The sequence below is a fragment of the Pseudopodoces humilis genome, chromosome 14 (genome assembly GCF_049639895.1).
Source record: "Pseudopodoces humilis isolate 2021_Gansu_Grassland_sample_001 chromosome 14, ASM4963989v1, whole genome shotgun sequence".
Classification (NCBI taxonomy): Eukaryota; Metazoa; Chordata; class Aves; order Passeriformes; family Paridae; genus Pseudopodoces; species Pseudopodoces humilis.
In genome coordinates this window covers 832,171-857,649 of record NC_142213.1, presented here as the reverse complement: position 1 = coordinate 857,649, position 25,479 = coordinate 832,171, and the positions used below count along the sequence as shown (strand labels likewise).

Below are 25,479 nucleotides of genomic sequence, written 5' to 3'. Positions count from 1 at the left end.
CCCAACTGCTCCAGGAGAACAGCTGCTGCTCCTCAGAACACAACGTGCTGTTGCTGTTCCTTCATGTCCTCAGTTAATTTATGCAATAAATCTGAATTCACCTTCTCATGGGGTTTTTGTGTCAGCTTCTCTTTGATGCTTCATTCCTGTACCTGTTCTGCTCCAGGCTGACTCTGAACCAGAGGTCAGAGGATCTTGCCCGCTGTATGTACTTGGTCTGTTCTGTCCTTCCTCACTCTATACACACGTGCAGAAATTTTACTGCCACATTGCTGTAAGGTTTAAATTTGCTTTGGGTGTTGAGATCTGTTGCTTTACGTTGAAGAGTCATTCTTTAATTTACTTAAAGGGAGTTCTGGAATGATTGGTTTTACCATTGCCCCTCTTGTTCTCGTTTTGTTTGTGGCTGCAGCAGTGAAGGCCACGGGCTGTAACCTGGAGAAGGTGAACATTCTTCCTAGTGCCTTGATAACTCCACTCATGCCAAGCAGTATGATCAAGAACGAAGATGTGGCTCCAATGGAAGTAAGTGCACAAAAATGCTCTCCCCCCGTGCTCCAGGTGAGTTTGATGGGGGCTGAGCACAGCAGCTTTCAGAGTTAATCTGCTCCTTGGTCCATGCTTTACTAGTGGAGAAGAGTAGTAGGCAGGGAAAGTGCCATGTCCAGGATCAGTCTGGGCAAAACAATCACAGAGCATGAGTGAAACAGGCAGTTTCCTTCAGTAGCTCACCTGGTTCCTTCATCAGACTGATGGCTTAGTGACCCTGTGATGGGGATTTTTATCCTGTGACACAGAACTAGTAAATTGCTGTAAGAATATCCTTTTAATCAGTTCTTAGCATTGCTTTCATTGAGTTGTGCTGTGATTCCATCCTTGAGGTAGCATTTCCACTGCTAATCATTTGCTTGCTGGTTTGGGTGTGTCTGGGTTTCACATCTCCCTCTGATCTTCCCTGGACATCAGGGATTTTGGGAAATTGTATTCACATCACATTTATAAGTTTATAAATTACCAAATGTCTCACTCTTTTCAGGCTTCAAATGTGGTCGGACCAACTCAGCAAACATTGGAAAACAGCATGTCTGGCATATCAACTTCTGCTTCCCATTTACCTTCTGAAAGTGAAAACCAGCAGCAAATCCAGCCCAAGGTGTACACCCCAGAGACCCTGAGCACCATCCAAACGCAGGACATTTCCCAGCCCGGCAGCTTCTCCGCAGTGTCCACCCCGGGCCAGCTGCAGAACAGCGATGCCCTGCTGCAGCAGGCTGCGCAGTTCCAGCCGCGGGATTCGCAGCCCAGGGAGGTGCTGCAGTCGGATGGCACGGTGGTGACTCTGTCCCAGCTGACCGATGCCTCGCAGCAGCAGCAGCCGACGCTCTCGGAGCCGGCACAAGCCCTGCAGCAGCAGATTTCCTCCAGCATCTTCTCGTCGGCCAGCGGCGTGAGTCAGCTCCAGAACACCATCCAGCAGCTCCAGGCTGGGAACTTCCCCACCAACACCGCCACGGGCAGCAGCAGGAACGTCGACTTGGTGCAGCAGGTTCTGGAGGCTCAGCAGCAGTTATCTTCCGTTTTGTTTTCGGGCTCAGACAGCAGCGAGGATGTCCAAGATCAGCTGAACGCAGATATCTTTCAGCAGGTCAGCCAGATACAGAACAGTGTAAATCCAGGGATGTTTTCCTCCTCAGACACAGCTGTCCATTCCAGACCGGAGAACCTTTTGCCTGGACGAGCTGAGAACGTTCACTCCCAGCCTGAAGGTGCCCTGTCCAACCAGCAGCAGCAGCAGCAGCAGCAGCAGCAGGCCATGGAGACGTCGGCCATGGTGATGGGGATGCAGCAGAACATGTGCCAGGCGGCCACGCAGATGCAGTCGGATCTGTTCTCCTCCACCACGGCGGGGAACGGAGCCCTGCAGCAGTCCCCGGTGTACCAGCAGGCGTCTCACATGATGGGTGGGTTATCCTCCAGTGAAGACATGCAGATGCAGTGTGAGCTGTTCTCCTCGTCCCCGGGGGTGTCCGGCGGCGAGGCGCCCGCCCCCGCGCAGCAGCCGGTCTCCAACAACGGCCCTGCCATGTTCCAGCCGACGAGCTCTGCAGAGGGAGAGGAGGCCTCGGGGCAGAGCAAACAGATGCAGAGCTCTGTGTTTCAGACCATGGTTCAGATGCAGCACAGTGGGGAAAGTCAGTCCCAGGTTAATCTCTTCTCATCTACCAAGACCATGATGAGTGTCCAGGCCAGTGGGACTCAGCAGCAGGGCGGGGGTCTGTTCCAGCAAGGTGGAGAAATGATGTCGATTCAGTCGGGAAGCTTCATCCAACAGTCTCCACACTCACAAGCTCAGCTTTTCCACTCTCAGAACCCTATTGGTGACACTCAGAATATATCCCAGGAAACACAAGGATCCCTTTTTCATAGCTCAAATTCCATTGTCCACAACCAGACCAACACTAATTCCTCTGACCAACTGCAGCCCCCGATGTTCCACTCACAGAATGCCATGGGTGTCTTGCAGAGCTCCTCGGTGCCTCAAGACCAGCAGTCTGCCAACATGTTCCTTTCCCAGAGTTCCATGAGCAACCCTGCCACTCAGGAAGAGCAGATGTCATTCTTTACAAGCCCAAATCCCATTTCTCCTCTTCAGACAGCAACAAACACCGAACAGCAGGCTTCTTTCCAGCAGCAGACACAGATCTCTCATATCCAGAGCTCCATGCTTCCCCAGGAGCAGCCCCAGACTCAGCCTGCTCAGCAGGGTTTGTTTCAGTCCCAAGTGTCATTGGGCTCCATCCAGTCCAGCTCCATCCCTCAGAACCAGCAAGGAGCCATCTTCCAGCCTCAGCATTCGATTGTTGCTATCCAGAGCAGCCCTCCGTCTCAGGAGCAGCAGCAGCAGCAGCAGCAGAACATGATGTTCAGCAATCAAAATGCCATGAGTACAATGGCCTCCCAAAAGCAGAACATGATTTTCAATCCAAATCAAAACCCGGTTACCAATCAGGAGCAACAAGGCCAGTCCATTTTCCATCCGCAGTCCAACATGGCCTCAATGAATCAGGAGCAGCAGCCCATGCAATTCCAGAGTCAGACCACAGTGTCTCCTCTCCAGAATCCTGGAACCAACCAGGCCGAAGCACAGCAGCCAACCATCTTCCATAACTCGCCCCAGATTCAGCTGGTCCAAGGGTCCCCAAGTTCTCAAGAGCAACAAGTCACCCTCTTCATCTCCTCAGCTTCCATGTCTGCCCTGCAGAACAGCATGAGCCAGCCGGAGCTGCAGCAGTCCCCCATGTACTCCTCCCAGAGCAGCATGGCAGGAATGCCAGGAACTGCTTCTCCTCCCCAGCAGCAGGCTCCTTTGTTCCACAACACGGCGGGAGGTGCCATCAACCAGCTGCAGAATTCCCCAGCCTCATCCCAGCAGACATCAGGAATATTCCTGTTTGGCATCCAGAACAGTAAGTGACCAGTGCCTGGTGCTGAGCTTACAGTGTGGAGAGCTGCCAACAAAACAGGGAATGCTTTGGGTGGGAAGGGACTTAAAGCTCATCCCGTTCCACCATGGGCAGGGACACTGCCACTATCCCAGGCTGCTCCAAGCCCTGTCCAGCCTGGCCTTGGGCACTTCCAGGGACCCAGGGGCAGCCACAGCTGCTCTGGACACCCTCACAGGGAAGTGTTTCTCCCTAAAATCTAATCTAGGAATGATTGGGCTCTCCTAAGAGAGCATTTCTCTTGCTGTTTTTAGTTTCCACAATAAACACTTTGACTCTCTTGCCATTACTGAAGGAAGGCAAGGGTTTTAGAAGCTGGAGAGTCCAGAAAAGTGTCTGTTAAAAGTGTACTTAGCTGTACAAACCCGCACTTTTCCCTTTCTCCTCTCTGGACCCAGGCTCCATGGCCCTCTGTGGGATGTAGAGCATGTGTGTGTGTGCAGGGGTGTGTGGGTGAGCCCCAGCAGGGAGAGGTGCAGGTGCTGCTGACAGCAGCTTGTAGCAGCTCTCCCAGTGCTCACAGCTGCTGCTGGGGCCGTGTGCTTTGCTCTGGGAACTGCTGCCTGTGCCAGGACACTGAAATGTCCCTCTGTCCCCCAGACTGTGGCCAGTTGCTGCCCCCTGGGCCGGCGGCGCTGCCGGAGGAGCTGATGGCCATGGGCCAGCCCGGGCAGCCCCAGGGCGAGGCGCAGCCCGCGGTGCCCGCGCTCCTGTCCCAGCAGCTCCCCGAGACCCCGCCGCTGCCCTCGGCCATGGCCACCAACCAGAACATGGAGAAGATAGATGATCTGCTCGTGTCCCTGCAGAACCAGGGGAACAACATGGCTGGCTCATTTTGATTAGGCAAGTGGTGAGTTTGGGTCTCTGGGCTCTTTCCTGCCACGCAGGAGCTTTGTTCAGTTTGTGGTGTGTGACCCTGCTTTAAGGGGTCACCTAAAACACCAGTGAGGCTGAATTAAGACTATAATACCAGAATGAAGTTATTAAAACCAGTCAGAGGTCAGAACTTGTATGAAACAGTTGAGACTGCGTTGTGTTCATTTTTCCTACGTTTTATCATCTGCCGTGACACTCTGTTACTTTGTTAGGGAGGAGAGTGGATCACTGGCAGCTTGGCAGATCCAAACCTTATGAAACATGACTGTGGTTAAAGAACTTGAGACTTGCTGAGTAAATAACACCTCAAGTCTGAACTGTTCTGAACTCTTCCCCTGGGTTACAATAATGTAATGTGAAAACAAGTTTTGGTGGAATGTGGCAGCTCCTGAGTGTGCCACATGCTGAGGCTGTGTTAGAAACAGCCGACAGCATCAGCTGTTGCTAGGAGACATTCTGCTTTTAGAAGGTGCCTCTTTCAGAGGAGGGAAAGAGCCTTTGACTACAAATGAGCACCAAGAACCAGCAGGACTCGAGTCCAGTGGAGGTTGTGGTGTGTAACTTGGGCTGGTCTTGTCCTAACTCCCCCCTGAGTTTTCACTGAAGTGATGCACTTCATTCCCTGATCTAGAGGGGTTTGTTATGGAGTTTGGAGTCTCTCCAGAGCTTCTCCTGCTCCTCGCCCCCAGCTGAGTGTCCACTCATGAGGAACACCCTGAAGGTGAAGCCACTGCACAGAAGGAAGAGGGGACTGTGGTTAGTTAGGCCTGACTTTTCTACTTGTTTTCTCATGCAGAAATCCCGTGAAGAAAAAAAAGCGACGATTTCCCAGATCCTGTCAGACCTTCCAACTCTGGATTAGGCTGCGTGGAACCAATTGCTTCTGTGGAAAAGTGGCCTCTTTAAAGAGCACACGCGTGGCCAGTGGCAGACCTGAGGCCATGACCATGCAATTTGGGCTCCACAGTGCCAATAATGCTGAGGAGTTATGCTTTGTGTTACTGGGGCGTGGGGTTGGGCTGTTACCAGGTTCATAAACCTCATTACAGTGGGGGCTCTTGGAATTTAAAGCATATCTGGTCAGTTATTATTGTTGTTGGAAGGTAATCCATGTTACCACGTTTACTTTTTCCCTCCTATTGCTTCTTCACATCCCTTTTTTCCCTCAGGAAGCTCGTGCAGCAGAAACAGCAGCTGCCTCTGCCCCGAGCCGTGACTCAGCTGTCAGTAAGTGAAGGGATCTCTCGATTGACACAGAGTGGGAGAGCCAAACCCTCCCTTTATTAGCTGGACGTATTGATAACTGTAATAACCAAGCAGAGAATTGCTGCTGTAAATAACCAGTTCCCATCTGAGAATGGGATTAACGGTTTTCCACATCCCTTACGTGGAGCTGTACATAGAGCAAGGGTTTGGTGGCTCTACAGAATGAAGAAATGAAGGGGAACTTCCAATTGATCTTAAAATCTTCTCCAAAACACCTTCAGCTTGAAAAGAGCATTCTGTGTGGCTGAGAAAGGGACTCCTCTGTGTCTCTTGTTGTGACTGATGGGTTAGAGCTCTGTAAAGCCTCATGAGCTGTTCCCAAACCAGCCTTCTCCTTTTCATTCTTTCCATGGTTTTCTTTCTCTCCCTCAGTTTTGTATTGTGTTTTTAAAAAATGACATAAATATCCTACTGGCTTTAAAGCTAAAGAAACAGCTCTTAGGAATCCTTGGCAGTAAATTGCTTAGTCAGTAGAAGCTTTGACAAATAATCAAGGAGTAAGGAGAGAGGAAACAATTTCTCCACCACCTTCTAATCACAGGAATCCCCCTTAACCCGCCACCTCCAGCTGTGACTGATGGAAATCTTCAGCTTGGCTTTACTCCAAGTAGGGGGCAAATTGCATCATTTTTAAGCCTTCTTAAAACATCACTTCATCCTGAGCTGTTGCATCTCTGTAGCACATGGAGCTCATCGCAGTTCTGAAGTGATTTTTCCTTTTTCTACCACCGAGCCCCGAGTCTGGTTTCTAGATTGTCGTGTTTAATTAAGGAATAAATCATTGACTGATGTTACCGAATGTAAAAACAACCCACTCCAGACCATGCAGGTGTATTGTGAGGCATGTGGATTTTTTTGGGTGCTTCAACTCTCCGGACAGCGTGTGATCCCTCCCTACAGCCTCGCTCGGATCCGTGTTCCTCCCGCTGCCGCCGGAGCCGAGCCGCTCCCGCGGCGCCCGTTCCGCCTCGCTAGAGTCTAGCTGGTATCACGTCATTTTTCATTTTTGTTATTTGAAATAACAAAAGAACAGTCTGTAAATGGGTTTTTTTTTTTAAGTTCCTCGAGTCTGTTTACTGTGTGTTTTCCCCTTAACTCGTGTGCGTAGTTGAGCCGTGTAGAGTTTTTTGTTGGTTTTCCTGGATTTCCCCCGTTTGTTGGTCTGTCACGACGTTCACTTTCTCTTTCTGTCTCTCTCTTTCTCTCTCTCATTGAGAGGCATTGAATTACGTTTTCAGTAGTAAGGCTTCTTGCCGATATGAAGGGAACTTTTCAGAAAGAGACCTGCTCTGGGTCATTTAATTTTGAATACAGTTTTCAATCGTTCAAGTTTTGGATGGTTTATATCTAATGTGTGTTTCATTTTTTTGGAAAGCTATATTTTGTATTTAGGAAATGGTATAACTATTTTGCTATTTGTACTGAGTGAGTACATTGGCATAAATATAAAAAATTTATATATATACATATATATAAAATATTCTTTTTGCCACACATTTTTGTGGTAAATTTGTGAGTTTGTCTGATGTTCTACCACAACGTGGCGTCTGATAACAGTGGGGTGGGGTGGGGTTTGTTATGTCTTTATTGAGTATTTAAGTACTTTTTGCAACATAAATAACGTGTTCATCTCTCGCCATTCCATCAGGCAGTGTTGGTCCAGCTGGCCACGAGAAGCTTCGCTCTGTGTTTGATGTGTCCCTCACTCACAGCCTAGCCAGGAAACCCACAGGCATTTAGGATTATATAAAATATGAAATATTGGGGTTTCCCTCAGAATGAGCCATTCAGCTTTTCTCTACTCTCATTGCCTATTTAATATTTTATTATTAGCGCCTCTGTGTTTTAACTCCTAATTTATGATTATGCGCAAATGTTGGAAATTTTAATCAGGACAGAAAGAATTCCCTGCTGCATCATGTCCAGAGCTGCTTTAACCCCAACCCAGACTTTTTCTTTCTGTATTTTACTTCTTTTCCCCCTGCTAAGACAAAACATTACCAACATCTTGTAATGGTTCACAACACGAAAGCAGCGGCGCCCAGCAGTGCCCAGGTGCTGTGTGGGGCTGCTCAGCCTGAGAACAATGGACCCAACAACGTCCAGAGGGCTGTGGAAGTCCATAGCCACTCACTGGGAAAGGAACTGGTGGTGTTTGCAGGACGTGTGTCCCAGGATGAGCCTTTGGGTGTCACACAGAGGAGTGACAGGAACGATGGATTCGCTCGTGCGCTGCTGCAGTTTGCTCCTTGTTCCGAAGGGCTCTATCTGTTTGTTGGTCAGTGCCAAGTCACCAGGGACCAATTCTCCGTGGAACAGGATGAGTGACCAGAAGAGAATCTCATCCCAGGCCTGCCACAGCTCCAGGGAAGGGTATGTTTGAATTGTGGGCGTGTTTGAGGTCACTTACGAAGAGAAGAGAGAAAAAAACCATACACAAAAAACCAACCAAGGGCTGTGCTATCTCAGTTTTCCCTTCTGGAAACACCTTCCTTTCCTCGTGTTAGATTTACTTGTTCATTTTAGGTCAATGTTTAAATGTACAACACTTTGAACATGTGATTTGGTTACAAAAAGTATTTGTGTGACTGAAGAGGTCGCTCAGCGGTTGGCGCGTGCTCGGCAGCGGCTCTGAGGGTGGAGGGGTTGGATCAGCCCCAAAAGAGCCAAGGACAGGCTGCAGGGTGTCCTGGCAGGGAGCACAGCCTGAGCCACATCTGTGTTTAACCAGGGGCCTGAACATTCACTTGTGACATTTTTAGCAGTTGAGGCTGGGCAGCAGAGCTTCTCTCTGGCCCCTGCGTTCCCGGAGCACACGGAGCACTGGCACACTGTCTGGGCCCTTTGGGTGACAGAGAAGATCCTGAGCTGTCAGTCTGTGTAAATCCAGCATCCCTGGGGGGTACTGGGGGGTCCCAGAGCACCCATTTGTGGGCACAGGTGAGAGCTGGGGGAGATGGAGCTGCCAACCCCCACCATGTCCCCTCGGCTTTACCCTGAGTGTGCCCAGAGCACAGAATCCACAGAGCCAACACTTAGTGCACAGTTTGAGCTGAACATCTCCTCTGGAGTAAAGGAGTTACTGGTGCTTTGTGCTTAATTAACAGTCGTTTTGTTGTTAATTGCCTCCTCACTGCCTGATCTTGCAGAAAGCCAAACACTTTTCTGTTATTTTAACACAAATCTAGTTCAAGAAATAACTCCAGGCTGGCTTTTCTGAAGTGGATGTCCACTCTCTGATCAGTGATTATGATTATTTCTCATCACTGGCAGGGTGGTTGCTTCCCCTGTAGTTTGGAGATAAAACAAGGCATGAGCAGTTAAACATAACTTTGCAGGTTTTTACTGGAAGCAGCTGTGTCAATGGACATTCCCCTCACTGACATAAGCTGAACTTTATTGTTTAAGCTTTCCATTGATACTTTGATTTAGAATCTAATTTCTAACAGGAAAATATGTCTGAATGGATTTTTATTCCTGTTTTCTTGTGCCTCTGCTTGGCAAACTGTTGTGTTCCTTTTCCAGGGCCATTGGGGGAGAGCAGAGGGAGCACAGACCTGGATCTGAGGGAGGGGAGCAGGAGAGAGGAGAGGGAGTTGCTTGGGCTGCTCTGAGCTGTAGGTGGAAGGCGAGAACAGGAAATGCTGGTCACTGGTGATGACTTCAGTGCAAAACTGAGTTTTGAGGAGTCGATGGGTTTTGTGCTCAGGGGGGCTCCATTCCATAGAAGCTAGAACGAAACAGCAGTGGGATGCTGTGGGATTCAGGGGCTTTGTTTTAATTCAGGCTTGTTTAGTCTTTTGTGGCAGCCTGTGAGCACTTTGTGTTCCTGCTCAGACCAGCTGTGCCAGCTGTGCCAGCTGTGGTGCCCCGGGCAGGGCGTCTGTGCCACAGCACCGAGGGTCAGCGTTGGAAATGGGATAAATGTGGTAGAAACAAGGAAAAATGCAGCAGGGGGTAAACTCCTGCAGAAGGGAACTTGTGAAATTCTCTAGGGGAGTGGGGGACTCGGGGGTTACACAGGAGGAGAGGCTTTTCCTCTCCCAGTCTGTATAGGGATGTAAATATGCACTGCCTGTATATTCTAGGATTATATATATGTATATAGAGGAGTCAGATTATTATATATAAATAATAGTAGACACATGCATAGAATACAGTTATATTTGCATTTTTATAAACATGAAATAATATTCCTTTTCCTCAGTAGGAGGTTTTTGTAGTAACTCATGAGTAGCTGTCTCACACCTCTCAGTCCTGGATGTTTGGCCCTGTTGGTGACATGGCTCCAGAACTTGCTCTGCTTGGGAACCTCACCGGGATCTGCGGGTTGGAAGCAGCTGTGGTCACTTTTGTATTTTTATATCTTTTAGTTTATACTTGCAGATGTGGTTTAGGATAGAAGTGACTCCCAGGATGAGGATGGGCTTCCCTTCAGGCGCTCCAGAGCCTTTTCCACGGCCAGGCTCGCAGCAGCTGCTGCAGACAGGGATTGCTGGTGGCTGTGCTGCGCAGGGGCTGGGCTGACATGGGCTGTTACTGTGGAGCAAAAGGTCCCTGCTTGTGCTGGAGAGGAAACTCCTCTGCCACTTCTCTTTATTCCCAAAAGGGCAGGAGTCTGTAAACAGATTTTTTTTAATGACTCATTAGTGCAACAGTCAAAATGTAGAGAACTCCTTGAAAGCCAGTGGAGCTCCTCTTGGATTCTGTCCGTGAGGAACCTGCCACGACTCGAGCTGATTTCTTTCTTGCAGATTGTGTGAGGAATGAAACCCTAAGAATCATAGAATAACCTGAGCTGGAAGGGACCACAGGGATCATCCAGTCCAACCCCTGGCCCTGCACAGACCCCCAACAATCCCCCCTGGGCACCCCTGGAGTGCTGTCCGAACTCTCCTGGAGCTCTGGCAGCCTCGGGGCCAGGACCATTCCCTGGGCAGTGCCAGCAGCCTCTGGGGGAAGAACCTCTTCTGATATCCACCCTAAACCTCCCCTGACAGCTCCAGCCATTAAATCAGGTCATACAATCAGCAGTGTGTATGGTGTCCAACATGACTTTCAATTCCAAATCCGTGTTCCACTGGAATTGTCATGAGTGGATCAGTGTTGTCCTGGTACAGGTTTTCTTAGATCATCTCCACCACACTGAGAGCCAGTGTTCTTTGTTCTCTTGGAGTCTGCAGAGCTGAACTCTGCTTTTTCCAGAGATTTGTCATTTTTGCTGTTACACTTCATTAAATTGCCCAGTGCCATTCAGTGTGTAGGGACAGGAAAAGGAATCCAGGGATTCCCTGGTCACTGACCCCCCCTGTTCAGGTTCCAAGGTTCCCACACCCAGCAGCCCCCTGTGACACATTCCAGCTCCAGGCCTGTGATTAGGGAAGGGTCCTGGGTTCACCTGGCAGGTAAATAAATGGCCTGGGCTTGGTTTTGGCCCTGGAGCTGCCCCATGGAACGGGGTCTGGCCCCAGCACCCTGGGCAGGATCGTGGCTGCCCCTGGGGTAACGTGTCCAGGGGGAAGTTCCTGTTTGGAAGTGGCTCTTCGGGTGTTGCAGAACTGGGACCCCATTCCAGTATTCTTAGCAGCCTGCAGCATTCCTAAAGCTTTTTTATTCTGGATAAAAGGAGAAAATTTAAATTATTTCCATCTAAGCTGATGCTGACTTAAGCTCCAACCCTTCAGAGCAGAGCTCCAAGCTCCGTCTCTGTCCCTGCACCTCTGGTGGGCTCTCCCCTGCCTGCCAGATGTTCTGGGTGCACCCTCGACCGCTGAGCTGCCTCTTCTGTGTCCTGCAGTGTGAAAGTAGCACCAGATACTCCTTTGTGCAGTTCTGTGTATATGGCTTTCGTAGGTGGGTTTTCCAAGCACTGATTCCCGGTGTTTTCAGTTTGTCTATGAGGGGATATTTTATTTGCATCTATGTTTTTAGCTCTCCTGTGATAACTTGTTGAATATTAAAAAAAATAAAAATATTTTGCTTCTATTGGGACATTTGTATACTCGCAACTATATTTCTGTAAACAGCTGCAGTCGAGAATAAACGATGAAAGTTTTCATTTTACAGTGTAAAGTCTTGTGATGGTTTTTCCAAGGGCATCTCCAGAGCCGTGCCTGGGACGCTGCAGCTGCTGCAGGAACAGGTCCTTAGGAATCACAGGATGGGGTGGGATCCCCAGTCACCCCTGGGGGGCTGCTCAACCCGGCCCACAAACTGTGACCAAGGGAACAGCTTCCACAGCCCAGGATTCTGTCTCTGAGGGACTGGGGGAGATGCAGAGTCTGCCCCAGGGAGGTGCCTGTCCTCAGCAGGATGTGCGGGTGCCTTACCCAGTGCCCTTTATCTGCAGCTTTGACACCCTAAAAATGCCCTGGGGCTGGGGCATTCCCCTCTCCTGTGACTCCCCAGGACCAGGGACTACAGCTGGTATCAGCTATTTCCTTATTTGGAACAATTTCAGCAGGGTTACAGAGAAACTGCAGCAAGAGCTGGGCCCAACAGTCAATAGTGGAAGATTTCAGCAGATTTATCCAAAAAGCTTTACCCCAGAGTCTCCCCCTTCAGCCCTGAGTATCGCCAAGCGCCAGGGTGGGACACAACCCCCTGCCCTGGGCTTCTGTTCTTCTGGAGCTCATTAGCCCATGGGGCAAAAGCTCCAAGGAATCCTCCCTCCCTCTTCCTTCCCTGGCCTTGAGGCTCACAGAAAGGCTCCCCCTGGCACAGGCAGCTGCAGAAATGGGAGCGAGTCACGGTGCTTTGGGGTTTGGTGTTTATTGGGTGACACAGCCCCTGCCCAGGGCCGGGCAGAGCCACGGCAGCTCTCTGGGCACCAGCGCAGCGGGGACAGGATGGCCTGGCCCTGGCAGAGCCACCACCACACCTGGGCAGGCAGGGCCTGTCCTGCCCCTCACCTCCTCTTCACGAACTTCTTGGTAACGGCGTTGGGGTTGAGGCGGCGGCGGCCGGCGCCCAGGGCGGCGTCGCGCAGGTGCAGGTGCGCGGCCCGGCTGTGCACGTCGTTCTCGGCGAAGGGAGAGGCCCTGGCCAGGTAGTCGGGGTCGAAGACGTCGGTTTTCTGCCTGGCCTTGCGGGACAGGCGCTGCTGCGGGAAGCGCTGGTCCTCCACCAGGTGCGGGTTGTTGGCGTGCTTCCCGCCCTGCGGCGCCGGCAGCGGGTACTGCGGGAGAGGAGGGATCAGCCCCGGGTACTGCGGGAGAGGAGGGATCAGCCCCGGGTACTGCGGGAGAGGAGGGATCAGCCCCGGGTACTGCGGGAGAGGAGGGATCAGCCCCGGCTCCCGGGGACTCCCAGGTGGCCACAGCCCCCTGGAGAGCTGAGCAGGGAAGCCCGAAAGGCCTGGGGTCCAAGTGCAACACCTGGAGGATGTTCTGTGTTTTCTGTGATTCCCTCCAACCTGCCAGCCACAGGCTGGGCTCCCATCCCTGTGCTCCCAATGGAAGAATTCCTTCCCAGAAAGGGTTGTTGAACATGGGAAGGGGCTGCCCAGGGAGGTGCTGCAGTCCCCACCCCGGGAGGTGTCCAAGGACTGGATGTGGCACTCAGTGCTCTGGGCTGGGGTTAAGGTGAGGAAAGGTCACAGTTGGATTTGATGATCTTGATGGTCTTTTCCAACCTCAGTGACTCTGGGATTCTGTTGGGGTACTCACCCTGAGCCCCCGGGGGTTCAGCACCTTGGGGTTGCGGGAGAAATGCATGTGGAGACTCCCATCGTCACTGACACTCACTGCCACCTTCTTGAGGGTCTTGTTACCGCAGTGGGGGCAGAACACCTTGGTCATGTCCGAGGTGGTCCTGTGAGGGTGGGACAGAGGGGGTTCAGAGCTCCTGGGGCTGTGGAACACGGGCCCAGCCCGGGATCAGCCCCAGCACCTGAAGCAGCCGTGGCAGCGCAGGATGTAGCTCCGGGCCTGGCGGATCAGCATCCCGTTGACAGCCAGCACGTGGAGACCCATCTGCAGCAGCACGTTCTGCAAGAGCACACCAGGACCCAAGCAGCTGGGAATGCCAGCAGCTGGGGCAGTGAGAGCCCAACAGGCTTTGCAGAGGCCTCTGGGACTGAGACCCTGCTGCTTTGACACAAGCAGCCGTCCCAAAGCTGCTCTCCCCTGCCCAGGGACTCAGCCCTGCCCTGGTGGGAGCAGCCCCGAGGTCTGAGTCCCCCAGCACGCACCTGCATGGCAAAGTCTGTGGTGACACAGCCGACCTGGACACCGACGGGAGCAGTGTCGCGGTGCCCTGTGTCCTGCTGGGCCTGCTTCAGGTTGCTGGGAGTTATCCAGCCTTCGTCATCGCTCTCCTCATCCTCCTCCTCCTCCTCTTCTTCACCAGCGCTGGCCCCACCTGCAGGGCTCCGGTGCTCCTCAGGGGGCTCGGGGCTGCCGGAGACGGCCTGGGCCATGCGCGGGGAGGAGAGGGTCAGGGCGGCACAGAGGGGTCGGCAAAGGCCAGCCAGAAACGGCACAGCGAGGACAGGAAGAAGAGCCCAGAAGATTCTCACCAGCAGCTCCCGCAGCTCCTCCTCGATGCTGGGCAGGGGCGGCCGCCAGTACAGGAAGGATCCGAACGGGTCGCTCTCCGCCGGGGCCGGGTCGCTGCCGGGGCCGGGCTGGCGCGGGCCCTTCCCCGCGGCCTTGTGCTGGGGACACGGCACGGGCAGCCCTCAGCCGCGGCTCCCAGGGGCCGCAGCCCCTCGCCCTCCCGCCGGGCCTTACCTTGGCGGGCAGGTGGAAGCCGGCGAGGTGCAGGGGAGCCTCGGGGTGCCGCGGGGTGGAGCTGAGCCGCACCTGCGGGGCAGCACGGGCCGTCAGCGGCGGCGGCGCTGCCACCGGGGCCCCCCGCCCGCGCCCATCCTACCTTGTCCTGCGGCTCCCAGCGGAGACAGCCGGGGCCGTCCATCTCAGCCTGGAGCTGGCACGTGAGGGCGAGCACCTGCAGGTCCGCGGCCGAGAGGCTCGCGTAGTCCCCGGTCTTCTTGGAGAACTCGGTCACTGCGGGCGGGGAGCAGCGGGGCCGTCGGGCCGGGCCGGGCCGCGGAAGCCGGCAGGGGGAAAGGAGCCGCTACCGGGGCCTGCCCGGCACTCACCGAGGCGCAGCAGCTCGGGGCGGGGGCGGCGGAGCCGCAGCTCGCAGGGCAGCGCGGCGAGGCGGCGGCGAGCGGGCCGGTCGCGGATCTCAGCCAGCACCTCGGGCACGGTGTACAGCGCGTCTGCGATGTCCTGCGGGCAGCGCCGTCACACCGGCCCGTAACCCCTTGTCCCCCCTGTCCCTCCGGTGTCTCCCCGGTGTTCCCCCGGTACCTGCAGCGGGGCCGCGCTCAGGAACGCGCCCGTGTCGGCCACGACGTGCGGAACACGCGCCATGTCTGAGTGCCCCATGGCCCACTCCGGCCACCGTCGAATCGCCTTGGGGAGCACGTCGGGAGTTGTGGTCCGGGCGCGGGGCACGCCGGGAGTTATAGTTCGGTCGGGGCACGCCGGGAGCGGCGGCCGTGCTGCGGGAGCGCTTCCGGCCGGCGCGGTCACGTGATGGGCCGGGGTCACATGACGGCGGGAGCTGGAGCCGGGGAGCGGGAGCGGAGTGGCCGCCGGTAACGGGACGGGCCGGGCCGGGCCGGGCCGGGACGGGCCGGGCCGGGCCGGGCTGGGCTGGGCTGGGCTGGGCTGGGCTGGGCTGGGCTGGGCTGGAGTGGAGTGGAGTGGACTTGGCTTCGCTTCGTTTCCCGGCCCAAGCCGGGGCGCTCCCGTCCGCCCGCCGGACACGGCCTGGTGGGGCGCTCCGGCCGCCGGGAGCTGCTCAGTCTGTGCCGGTACCGGTCCGGGACAGCGGGGCCGTGGGGGGCGCTCGGTCGCCGCCTTCTCTGCGCGGTGTCCGCAGCGCCCGGCCCGGTTCTGTGCGGGGCTGCGGGGCCGGACCGGCCGGTCCCGGGGCGGGTTCGGTGCTTGCTGCGGCCCCGCGGGTGACCCGGGAGGCCGGGCCGGGCTGCCGGAAACGTGAGGCCGCGGAGGGAAGGGAGGCCTCGGCCTGGCCAAGGGGGATCCCGCCGTGTGAAGGGTGCGGGAGAGGCCCGGGCCCGGCCCCGCTCGGCTGAGGGGGAGTGCGGGGCGGGAAGAGGCCGCGGGACAGGAAAGCTGTGCCCGGGGAGGGACACTGGGCACCGAGGCGCTTCTGGGGACTCAGAGGTGTTTGTTGACGTGACTGGGGGTGTCAGAGCAACTGACAGAGAAATGGTGTGGAGTCAGAAAAAGAGGGAATGGGGAAAAGAGTCAGGATTTTTAAGAAGAAGGATGGAGACAGCGCAGCCAGGACAGGCCTGGGCACGGGCTGGCACGGGAGGGACATGTCCCCGATGGAATCCGTGTGATGTGGGGCTGGGGATGTGAGGACCAGGAGTGTCTGATGGCCTCGGGGAACGTCAGGGTGATCTGTGGGCTGGGATAATTGGGATGGGAGTGAGTGACTCCCTCATGGTGAGGGGCAGGAGGCTGGGATGTGTCCAGGAGCCCTGGCTGCTGAGGGATGGAGCCAGGACAGTGATCGGGCAGTGCCAAACAGGGACTTGCAGGGAGAGGTGGGGGCTGTACGAGGCACAGCCAGGTCCTGGGATGCCAGACAGGTTTGTTGTGCTGGCACGGAGAGCAGAGACCCTGGGAGAGGGAATTTCACAGGAATCTGCCAAGGGATGGAGCTCGGTACAGTTTAAGGAGGATGTAGAGAGAGGGCAGGGAAGAGGCTCCTGCACAGGGAGGGGGGCTGGAATTGCTTCCCTCTTTTCCTGCTTGCCCTGATCAGGGCAGGGGGAGGTTGGCAGTGGTCCTGGCCAGGCAGCTCTCCGCTTGGGTGCTGGGCCTTGACCTTGGCCCCCATTCTCTGCAGGCCTCAGGAGGCTGGAGCAGGCCTGGGGCTGACTCCGTGGTCCCAGCGGAGCGTCTCGTGCTCCTGCGTGATGTGTGACCTCATCCCTGCGCTCTGTGGTCGCTGCTTTGGGCAGAGGCCCTGGTCACGTGTCCTGCCACCCTCCCTGGTGTCACAGTGTGTCCTTCTTGTCCGTGGAGTGGCACGATGGTCTGGGAGGCCTTTCCCAACCTCAGTGATCCTGTGGGATTTGGTTCCATAACGAGACCAGGGCTGCCCCTGAGGGATGTGGTCCCCATGCTGTGACCAGACCTTCCTCTGTCCAGCCGGTACCACTGCCATGTCCTTGCCATCTTGTTGGTGATGTGTGGTGAGTCAGTGTCCCCCAGGGCAAGGCTTTGGTGGCTGCTCTGTGCTGCAGCAGCACTGACAGGCTGTGGCTCAGGGCTTCAGGTGCCCAGAGGGGTGTCTGCAGGCGGCACTGCCCAGCGCAGCTCATGGCACTGCCGGGCAGGGGTTCCTCTCCTGGGGACTCAGTGTTGGTGCAGGGCTGCTTTATCAGGAGAGGGAGCCTGCATGTTCTGGGGCTTGCCCAACCCTTTCCCCATGTCCCTGCCATGCCGTGCAGGGCACTTACAGCGGCATCAGGCTGTGTCTGGGCTCCCTGGGTGCCGTGGGAGCGGTGCTGAGGTGTCTCCTCTCTCTGCTTCCAGCTGGGGGTGATGCCATGGCCGCTGCCAGCTCCAGCAGGGCCAGGGCCGGGCTGCCCTGCGAGAAGTCCCCGCTCTCCGTGAAAGGTGGGTCCTGCTGCCTCGCCGGGATTCCCACTGCCAGGAACGTGGCTGTGTGCCCTGCCTGCACCCGGGCTGAGCACACGGACACTCGTGGGGAGCAGGGGCTGGGGGTGGCCAGTGCTGCCCTGTGTGCCATGGGCTGGGTTTGGCCGCCTCCCCCGCCCGGCTGCCGTGGGGACGTGGCTCCGGGGCCCTGCCGGGGCCGCGCTGCTGCTGCCGTGGCCGCGAGATGGCTCCCGGCGCCCGGAGCCGCGTCCACTCGGAGCCACATCCAGCTCTGCCCCTCCGCAGGTTCTGCTGGCCTGGGGGTGCTCCGTCCCATCTTGTCCCCGTGCCCTGGGGTAGGGAGGTGTCTGTGGGGACGGTGGCAGTCCTGCCAGCCTCGGCGGGGGGAAGCTGGGGACAGGCATGGTCAGGGCTTGATGCCAGCCATCGCTGCCACCAGGAGCGTTGCTCCCCACTGCCCCTCTCCCAGCGCTCTGCTGTGAGTCGTGGCTGGCAGGGGTTGGGCGGGGGATCAGGGCAGGGGACAAGGTGTCTCGTAGGCCTGACCCTGTGCCTGTCCCTGCCCAGTTGTGTCTGTGAAGCCCAAGGCCCAGAGCCGCCCAGCACGGATGAACTGCTACGTGGAGGTGGCCGGCGACGGGCTGCCCAGCGAGACCAAGAAGACTGGGAAGCAGATGGGGGTCTCTGAGCTGCTGTGGAACGAGATCCTCACCCTGTGAGTCTGTGTGACCCCTGTTGTGGGGCTGGTCAGGGGCTGGCCCATGTGCCCTGCTGTGCCACCGGCTGGGGACACTCAGGTGTCACAGAGCTTTCTCCTTGCATGGGGACACTGCCAGAGACAGCCAGGCTGGGAGGGTGGTGGGAGGGGGGTCTCCCATTGCCCCTTTCCTCACCCAGCTTCCTCCTCTCCTTGCTGGTGGCACTGCCTGCTCCCCAAGCGCGGAGCAGGTGTGAGGCCACGGTGACAGTCCCCTTCTATGGTCTCTGCAGGAATGTCACGGCTCAGAGCCACTTGGAGCTGAAGGTGTGGATCTGTCACACGCTGAGGAACGAGCTGCTGGGCGCCACCTCCGTCAGCCTGGGCAGCCTGCTCAAGGGCGGTGGCAAACGTACGTCCGAGGGGCCGTGGGCTGCGCTGGCGGGGCAGGGATGGGGCAGGGACGGGGCAGTGGCTGCTGCGCTCCCTGCCAGGGAACAAGGTGCTGTTGTGTGCCCCGGGCCGGGCGTGCCGGAGGCCGTACCTGCGTCAGCCCGGGCGCCGCGGCCGGCTCGGAAACACAAACCCCTCTGCTATTTGCCGCTGTTTGCGGCTGCCAGAGCGTGGCTTGTGACAGCAGCTCCCACATAAAGGCGGCCATTCAGGGCTGGGGCGGCGCGAGCGGCTGCGCGGAGCTGGAAAAGGCTGGCTCTGTCTCTTCTAAGCAAAGCTTGTGAGACACAGACCTGGTATTGAGCGAGGAGAGGGGCCTCCTGCGCCCCGAGGGATTCGGGGCCGGTTCAGACCCTCCCCAGTGCTGGGGGCTGGGGTGAGCTGCTTCCCCTGGTGCCGCCAGCTCTGAAACCACACCGGTGTCCCTGCTGTGCCACCGTGGCTCTGGGTGGCATCGGGTGTCGTGGCAGTGAGACACACGTGGGAGCTGTGCTGTTACTGCTGTCTTCTCACGAGGCCTGTGGGGACTTGGATGTGTGCCTTGGGCTGGCTCTCTTGGGGTAGCTGCCAGCCAGCCCCACAGCTGTGGGACCTGTGTCCCTGGGCACCCTCCCCTGCAGCCATTATTTCCCGAGGTGTGCAGGGACGTGCTGGGCTCCCGGAGCCACCACGGTTCCGCCCTACCTGCCGTGCCACGGGGGCACAATTGGCTCTTTCATTCCCAGCTGTCCCGGGGGGCTGTGTGGAAAATGAATGGAAAAGGCAACTGGCTGTTCTAGCTTGTCCGTTAACATCCCCCAGAAAAAACGTGTCAGATTTTTCCTTGACACTGTGGGCTGGGAGGGAGGAAGGACTCTTAAAGCTGCAGAGCCTGCCCTGCCCAGGAAGGTGCTGCCTGTCTGCTTCTGTCTGCCCTCCTTGTCTGGGCTGGCATCTGCTCCCTCCTCTTCTCTGCAGACTCGTGCTCAGCCTTCGGGCTTTGCTGCAGGTCTGAGCGGGCCAGAGGCTGCTGGGGGTCCCACAGGAGCCTGGGAGATCTCTCCCTCAGGGGCTTCCCACCTCCTGGGAATAGGGGAGTGTGTTCCCTCTGCCTCCCAGGCTGAGGAAGGGGCTGGCCCAGCCAAGGGCGTGCAGGAGGCATCTGGGATTTCAAGCCATCCTGAGTCAGACACTTCATGTGAAGGGCAGTGAAATGCATGTGCCTGCTGCCAGTGTAGGGGCCTGGCCCTCCTCTCCCATCCTGAGAATGCTCAGTCAAGAGTGAGCTCCTGCCAGGCAGCAGCCCTCTCTTCCTTGGGTTTGTTATGGTTTTGGTGAGGCTTTATCAAATATATTAATTTGTGAGGTGGCCTTGGGTTGATGTTCCTGTTGTTCTCCTCCATGGGCAGGACAGTGTCCTCAGTGCTGGTGACACCTGTGGCAGTGTGTGCCAGGCTCCTGCCTGCCAGGATGCTGCTGTCAGCCAAGCATGCCCCACTTCAGGGGGAAAGGTCTCAGCTCTGGGGCCTGGAGCATGGAAGCAGAGCTCAGAGATGAGGCCTGAGCTCCCGGGCAGGCTGTGAGAGCCTCTGGAGCTGACAGCCTGGCTGCCACAGGAGCTCTGCGGGGCCTCTCCGCTGGCAGGCAGCCCCTCCTGCCTTCCCAGGGATTGGCCGGGGAGGTGGAGAGGTGGGTCAGGAGCGGCTCAATCACCGCACGGGCTGGAGCCTTGCAGGAGCCGAGCCGCTCCCAGGGCTCCCATAAAACAGCTCGTTTGCCGTGGCACGGCCCCCGGCCCCGGCCCCTGCCCTGCCGCCGCAGCAGAGGCGCCTCTTTGTTCCCGCCGGCCTCGCATCCCGGGCTGTGTGGGAGCCCATACTGGGCCCTGCTGGTTGTGCTGGTCCCGCTCTGTGCCGAGCGTGCCAGGGCTTTCCAGATCCCACAGGTCCCTGCTGTGCTGGACAGGCAGAGTGGCTGTAAGCCTCCTGGGATCCTCCAGGACACCAGCAGCAATTCCCAGCCTCTGGAAAACTGCAGCTCCACCCTATTGTGGCTGTGATGCCAAAGGAGCTGTGCTGTGCTTCATGTCCCAGCAGCTCTGTGAGCTGGCTGCCATGGCCAGGATGTAATCCCACAAAACTTCTCATCCAGCCAGTGGGTTGCTGGGGGATTGGAGAGTGCCCATCCCATGTCACCTTTTAGAGGAAAGATGCAGAAGCCTGAGGCCCTCCTGGTTATTCCTGGCAGATAAATGGAGCGAGACACTGTTGTCTCTAAGCTGCTGGTGGCTGAGGTTGGATCAGCAGGAAAGGCAAAGCTTCCCTGGGGAGACTTTCATGGGACAATAAAGATCATCCTTTCCCTTGAACTCTGGGTTCCTTCTTGGTTTGGGAATGTCTGTGGCAGGTTTAACTTTCCCCTTGCTTGTTCCTGGAGGGACTGTAGCCACTGTAGCAAGGAGTCATTCCTTCTGTGGGAACACACAAAGGCTGAGCTGGTGTTCACCTGCTCAGCAGGAGGGAGCTTTGGTTCATCCCAGACAAAATCCAGATGATCAAATGGAGCTGTTGGAATGGGAACTGGCCTTTGCATCCAGTGGGATTGGGCAAAGAGCCTGGTGCTAGGTTTGGGAAGCTGAGAGACTGGGAAGCTCATTTTTGGTCATCTGTCTGAAAGTCTTTGGGGACGCAGCTGTGGAGATGGAGCCAACTCACACAGGGTCTTCCAGAGGGGTGCCCACCCCGTGTGGCTGCTCCCTGGGGTCAGACACGTGTGGTTCCCAGGGGTCCCAGGGCTGGGGCTCGGCCCAGGGCTGTTACCACGCTGGCTGCTCCCAGCCTCCTTTCGTGGAGCCGTAAATCCGCTTAATGGGCCGGGTGGGAATTCCAGCTCACCTCTGCTAAATGTGAGCTCTGATGCTGCGTGCAGGGCACTGGAAGTAGCTGAACTGAGACCTTATTCAGGACCAAATCACCCCCCGACCCCCTCCCAAAATACTAATAATCCCTCTGACATTCTGGCAGCCGGCAGGACAGAGGCAGCCTTTGTGCCGGGCCCTTCGGGGGACCCGCCGTCGGTGCAGCAGCAATGTCCCTTTGTGTGTCCCGCACGCTGCACGGGGACTGGGAGTGGAAGGTTCTGCGAGTGTTTATTTTCTTTAAAAAAGCTGGAGGGGGTGGAGGGGGGGAGAAGGAAGCTGGCTGGGAGGTTCATGTTCACATCCTCCACTTGGAGACACCTTGTCTTTGCGCCTCAGCTGGGCGCCCACACAATGAGGGCTTGTGCAGCCCCGGAGCGTGGCGTGCGTGGAGGGGGTGGAGGGACCCTGGAGAAAATGTGGATTCCTACGGTTTGGAGGAGCCAGGGGGGAAACAGGGTCTGGATTTGTTCTGGTTTTTGGCTGTGCTCAGTAGCATCTTCTGTCTCAGGCTCTTAAAACTGTCTGTGAGGTCGGTTTCCTATGGAGGCAAGCAGAGTGCAGCTCTGTGAGGCAGAGGGGAAGACCAGGCTCAGCAGAATCCCTTGTCAGATGATGGTGATCAGTGACAGAGCTGTGCCCCTGTCGTGCAGGAGACACCTGCCTTCTTGGCACTAAAACTGGAGACTAAACTGGAGAATTCCCTCAGATCCACAAGTGCCACCAGTCCCACAGCCCTGTGTTCACTGCAGACCCTGTGTCACTGGGTTCTGGGGAGCCTTGGAGAAGGAAGTGTCAAGTCCCAGTGCAGGACAGCTCGTAGCTCAAGGTGGGACAAGAGCTCCATGGGGATGTGCTCCCATCCTGCTCCTGCTGGCCTGGATGAGCCACACCCCATCCCTGCGTCACACCGGGACAAAGCAGGTTGCTAAAAAATGGTGCCATTGTGTCATGAGCAATCTGTGGATAATAAAAATATTATTTGAGCAAATGAGTCAGGGAGTGTCTGGGCCAGTGTCCCAGGCTGGTGCAGCCAAATTTTTCTGGCCTTCTGTGACGGAGCCGGGTGTTTCAGTCTGGCTGGCACTGGCAGGCATTGCTTCGATGGGGTTGGTGCTGAGGGCTGTGTTGTGCCCCCGTTGCCCCCAGGGACCAGCAAAACCTTGCTGAAGCTGCTGATGAAGCCAGACTGGTTCGCACAGGAGGGAGTGGAGCTGGCAGCTGTCTCCAGGAGCCTCCCAGCCTGTGGCACCCTCTCCAGAACCTTCTGTGAACGCAGTCCAGCAGTGTTCCTGTCTGGGGACAGCACTCTGTGCTAGTTTCCTTCAGTGGATGTGGATGGAGGGATGGTCACCATCATGCAGGACCCCTCTTGCCCCATGAGTCATCTTAAAGGAGCCCCTCAGTTCAGGAAGGACCTTGAGATGCTTGAGCCCCTCCAGAGGAGGCAACGAGGCTGGTGAGGGGTTTGGAACATGAGCCCTGTGAGGAACGGCTGAGGGAGCTGGGGTTGTTTAGCCTGGAGAAAAGGAGACTCAGAGGTGACCTTATTACTCTCTACAACTCCCTGAAAGGTGGTTGTAGGCAGGTGGGGCTGGTCTTTATCACCAGGCAACAACTGACAGAATGAGAGGACACAGTCTTAAGCTGTACCAAGAGAAATTTAGGTTGGATGTTAGGAAAAAGTTTTTTATGGAAAGAGTGATAAAGTATTGGAATGGTCTGCCCAGAGAGGTGGTGGAGTCACCATCCCTGGATGTGCTTAAAAAAGGACTGGATATGGCACTCAGTGCCATGGTTTAGTTGAGGTGTTAGGGCATGGGTTGGACCCAGTGATCTTGAAGGTCTCTTCAACTTGGTGATTCTGTGAAATCCCTTGGCTTTCCTGCCAGGGTCTGCCCTAGAGCCCCAGCTCCTGGATCTGTGAGCGATGGGGGTCTCGGTGTCACAGCCAGGGCCTTGGGGCACCTGCAGCCCCAGTAAAGGGGTGAAGGGATCCCGAGGGCTGCTGAAGAAGGATCTTCCTCAGGAACAGGTGGTGGGACTGGCTGGGGTCCTCTGGCAGCGCTGGTAGGTGTGTGCAGGTGTGGGGCTGACACCGGTGGTGCTCGCCGGGACAGGTGGCCCCGAGGGAGTGGGCACCGTGGGGATGGGGGGCGGCCTGGAGGAGCCCGGGAGGCTGACACGGGGGCTGGGGCAGTGGAGCCTCCTCCAGGCTGGTGTCCTGTGGTGACCAGGGGTCTCTTTCTCCATGTCCTGTCTGCTGCAGTGGAGAACAGGCAGCTGACCCTGGACCTGCAGACGGAGAACAAAGGCAGCGTTGTGTCTGGCGGGGAGCTGACGATTTTCCTGGACGGGCCGGCTGTTGCTCTGGGCAGCGTTCCCGACGGCAGCGCCGGCTCGGAGGGTGAGTGCCCAGCACCCTGGGACAGTGTCCCAGAGCCCAGCCCCAGTGAGACCCCAGGACAGTGTCCCAGAGTCCAGCCCCAGTGAGACCCCAGGACAGTGTCCCAGAGCCCACCCCTGGTGAGACCCTGGCCCCGTGGGCTCCCGCTGGTGCGAGTGTGCGGCAGGAGCGGAACGGGAGCATCGACAGGCTCACACCAGCCTCCCCAGCAGCCTGGGAGGAGCAGCCCTTCTCCAGCCCTCCTCCAGCCTTCCAGGCGGATCAGCCCCTTCCCTCGCTGGCTGTGAGGGCTGAGGAAATGGTGTCAGTATCTACTGATGCACTCACAAGAGCTGCCCATGGCAGAGCGTGCGTGGGGTCGTGGGCTGGTGGCTGATCTCTCAGGGCTGCCAGGGGAGCGAAGCTTGTACGAAACAGGGGTTGGTGCATTGCTTGGCTCCTTCTCTTTGTCGCTGGAAGACAAAACCTGTGAGACCAGGGAGCTGTGGATGCAGTGCTCTCCTGGCACTGCCAGCTCTGCAGAGTCCTGTGACCCCATGGAGCTATGGGGTGCTACGGGCGCCGGGCTGTGTGGTGTGAAGTGGGGGTTGCTTGGGTGCTGGGGGTCTGTCCTGCAAGGGATGGGGCTGCTGTGCTTTTGGAGCTCCTTTCTGGAAGGCGGGAGGGAAGGAAGGAGGTTGGATCAGTCCTTTTTTCAGCCCTTGTTCTTCCCCCATGCAGGGTCCCAGGTGCCTGGACGGGACCCCACCAGCACAGCTGTGGCCACGGAGGGCCGGCACCAACCTCCCAGCACCAACTGCTTTGGCAGCAGAGCGAGGTGAGGGTCCCATGCCATGTTCCCATTATGGAGGGGTTGCTGTGGCAGTGTCTGGATCGTGCTTGTGCTGTGCAGCCCACTCCAGATCTCACAGTGAGCCCCTGTCACTCAGCACGGGCGGTCTAGAGCAGGGGTGGCCTGTGCTGAGGGGCAGCAGAGCTGGGAGTGCAGAGGGGTGACTCCACAGCTGGGCTGTGGCTGGCCTGAGCCTCTCCTAAGTGTTGGTGTCTCGAGGAATATCAAGTCTGTGATGGCTCAGAGAGTTTCCAACAGTTGCTCCACTAGCAGCTGGAAAATGGTCTGTCTGGGGGTGGGGCAGGCTGTGACCAGGCAAGCCAGCAGGGTGGGGTCCCTTCAAATGGGGATCCCAGGAACTCCAGCTCTTCCCTCAAGCACAGCCCTGGCCAGACTGGGAAGCACAATACCCCTCTGGGCAATTGCCACAGGGAGATGCTTACAAAGGTCCAGGGAGAGCAGGAGAAGCAGAGCTGCAGGGAAATAACAGCTGCTTCCAAAGGAAGTGAGATGCTTGGGCAGCAGGCCATCCTGCACCTGGCTCTGTGCCCTGCCCTGCCCTGCCTCCTTGCCGGGCTGGAGTGGCTCAGCACTGCTCCTTTTGGAGCTGTGGTTACTGAGAGACGTGTCACACTGTCAACATGGAGTTGAATTTAACACCTATTTATATTTTCAGAGCATGGCAGTGGCCCAGCAGCCTGTACAGATGTTCTGGGTAGGAGTGTGGCTGTGGAGAGGGTGCCTGCAGCCTGTCTGTGGGAGGTTCTGCGTGGCCCAGGTTCAGGAGCACTCTAAAATACAAGCTCCACACCTTGAGCTCTTCTGCTTCTTCTTTACCTGCAGGGCACACACCAGAGTTGGTGTTTTTGGCTCAAAA

The 25,479-nt window shown here is 56.8% G+C and overlaps 3 protein-coding genes across 9 annotated transcripts in view; 2 read left to right on the top strand and 1 right to left on the bottom strand.

The window, feature by feature from the left end:
• Positions 1-9,640, top strand: part of NFAT5 (nuclear factor of activated T cells 5) — a 53,520-nt gene extending 43,880 nt beyond the window's left edge. For 3 of the 5 annotated variants that reach the window (XM_014260532.2, XM_014260534.2, XM_014260535.2), the window contains 4 exons: positions 413-525; positions 1,037-3,467; positions 4,104-4,353; positions 5,176-9,640. In XM_014260532.2, the coding sequence (XP_014116007.2) occupies positions 413-525; positions 1,037-3,467; positions 4,104-4,342 (2,783 nt within the window). In that variant the 3' untranslated portion in view covers positions 4,343-4,353; positions 5,176-9,640. The remainder of the gene's footprint in view (positions 1-412; positions 526-1,036; positions 3,468-4,103; positions 4,354-5,175) is intronic. The other 2 variants (XM_088062098.1, XM_014260533.2) reach the window with 2 other exon arrangements.
• Positions 9,641-9,795: 155 nt separating this feature from the next.
• Positions 9,796-15,086, bottom strand: NOB1 (NIN1 (RPN12) binding protein 1 homolog). 2 transcript variants are annotated; one of them, XM_088062099.1, is made up of 10 exons: positions 14,963-15,086; positions 14,749-14,881; positions 14,520-14,653; positions 14,378-14,449; positions 14,164-14,301; positions 13,837-14,055; positions 13,536-13,633; positions 13,313-13,457; positions 12,557-12,822; positions 9,796-10,263 (listed from the first exon to the last, which is right to left on the bottom strand). In XM_088062099.1, exons 1-10 carry the CDS (start codon positions 15,038-15,040, stop codon positions 10,242-10,244), a joined length of 1,305 nt encoding a protein of 434 aa, XP_087918225.1. In that variant the 5' UTR covers positions 15,041-15,086; the 3' UTR covers positions 9,796-10,241. The 2 variants fall into 2 exon arrangements, with proteins under 2 accessions (XP_087918225.1, XP_087918226.1); XM_088062100.1 differs by lacking the exon at positions 9,796-10,263 and having other exon boundaries at positions 12,401-12,822.
• Positions 15,087-15,137: 51 nt separating this feature from the next.
• WWP2 (WW domain containing E3 ubiquitin protein ligase 2) overlaps positions 15,138-25,479 on the top strand; it is a 30,969-nt gene continuing 20,627 nt past the window's right edge. For both annotated transcript variants that reach the window (XM_014260537.2, XM_014260536.2), the window contains exons 1-6: positions 15,138-15,252; positions 17,231-17,314; positions 17,885-18,032; positions 18,308-18,426; positions 23,633-23,770; positions 24,491-24,587. In XM_014260537.2, the coding sequence (XP_014116012.2) occupies positions 17,245-17,314; positions 17,885-18,032; positions 18,308-18,426; positions 23,633-23,770; positions 24,491-24,587 (572 nt within the window). In that variant the 5' untranslated portion in view covers positions 15,138-15,252; positions 17,231-17,244. The remainder of the gene's footprint in view (positions 15,253-17,230; positions 17,315-17,884; positions 18,033-18,307; positions 18,427-23,632; positions 23,771-24,490; positions 24,588-25,479) is intronic.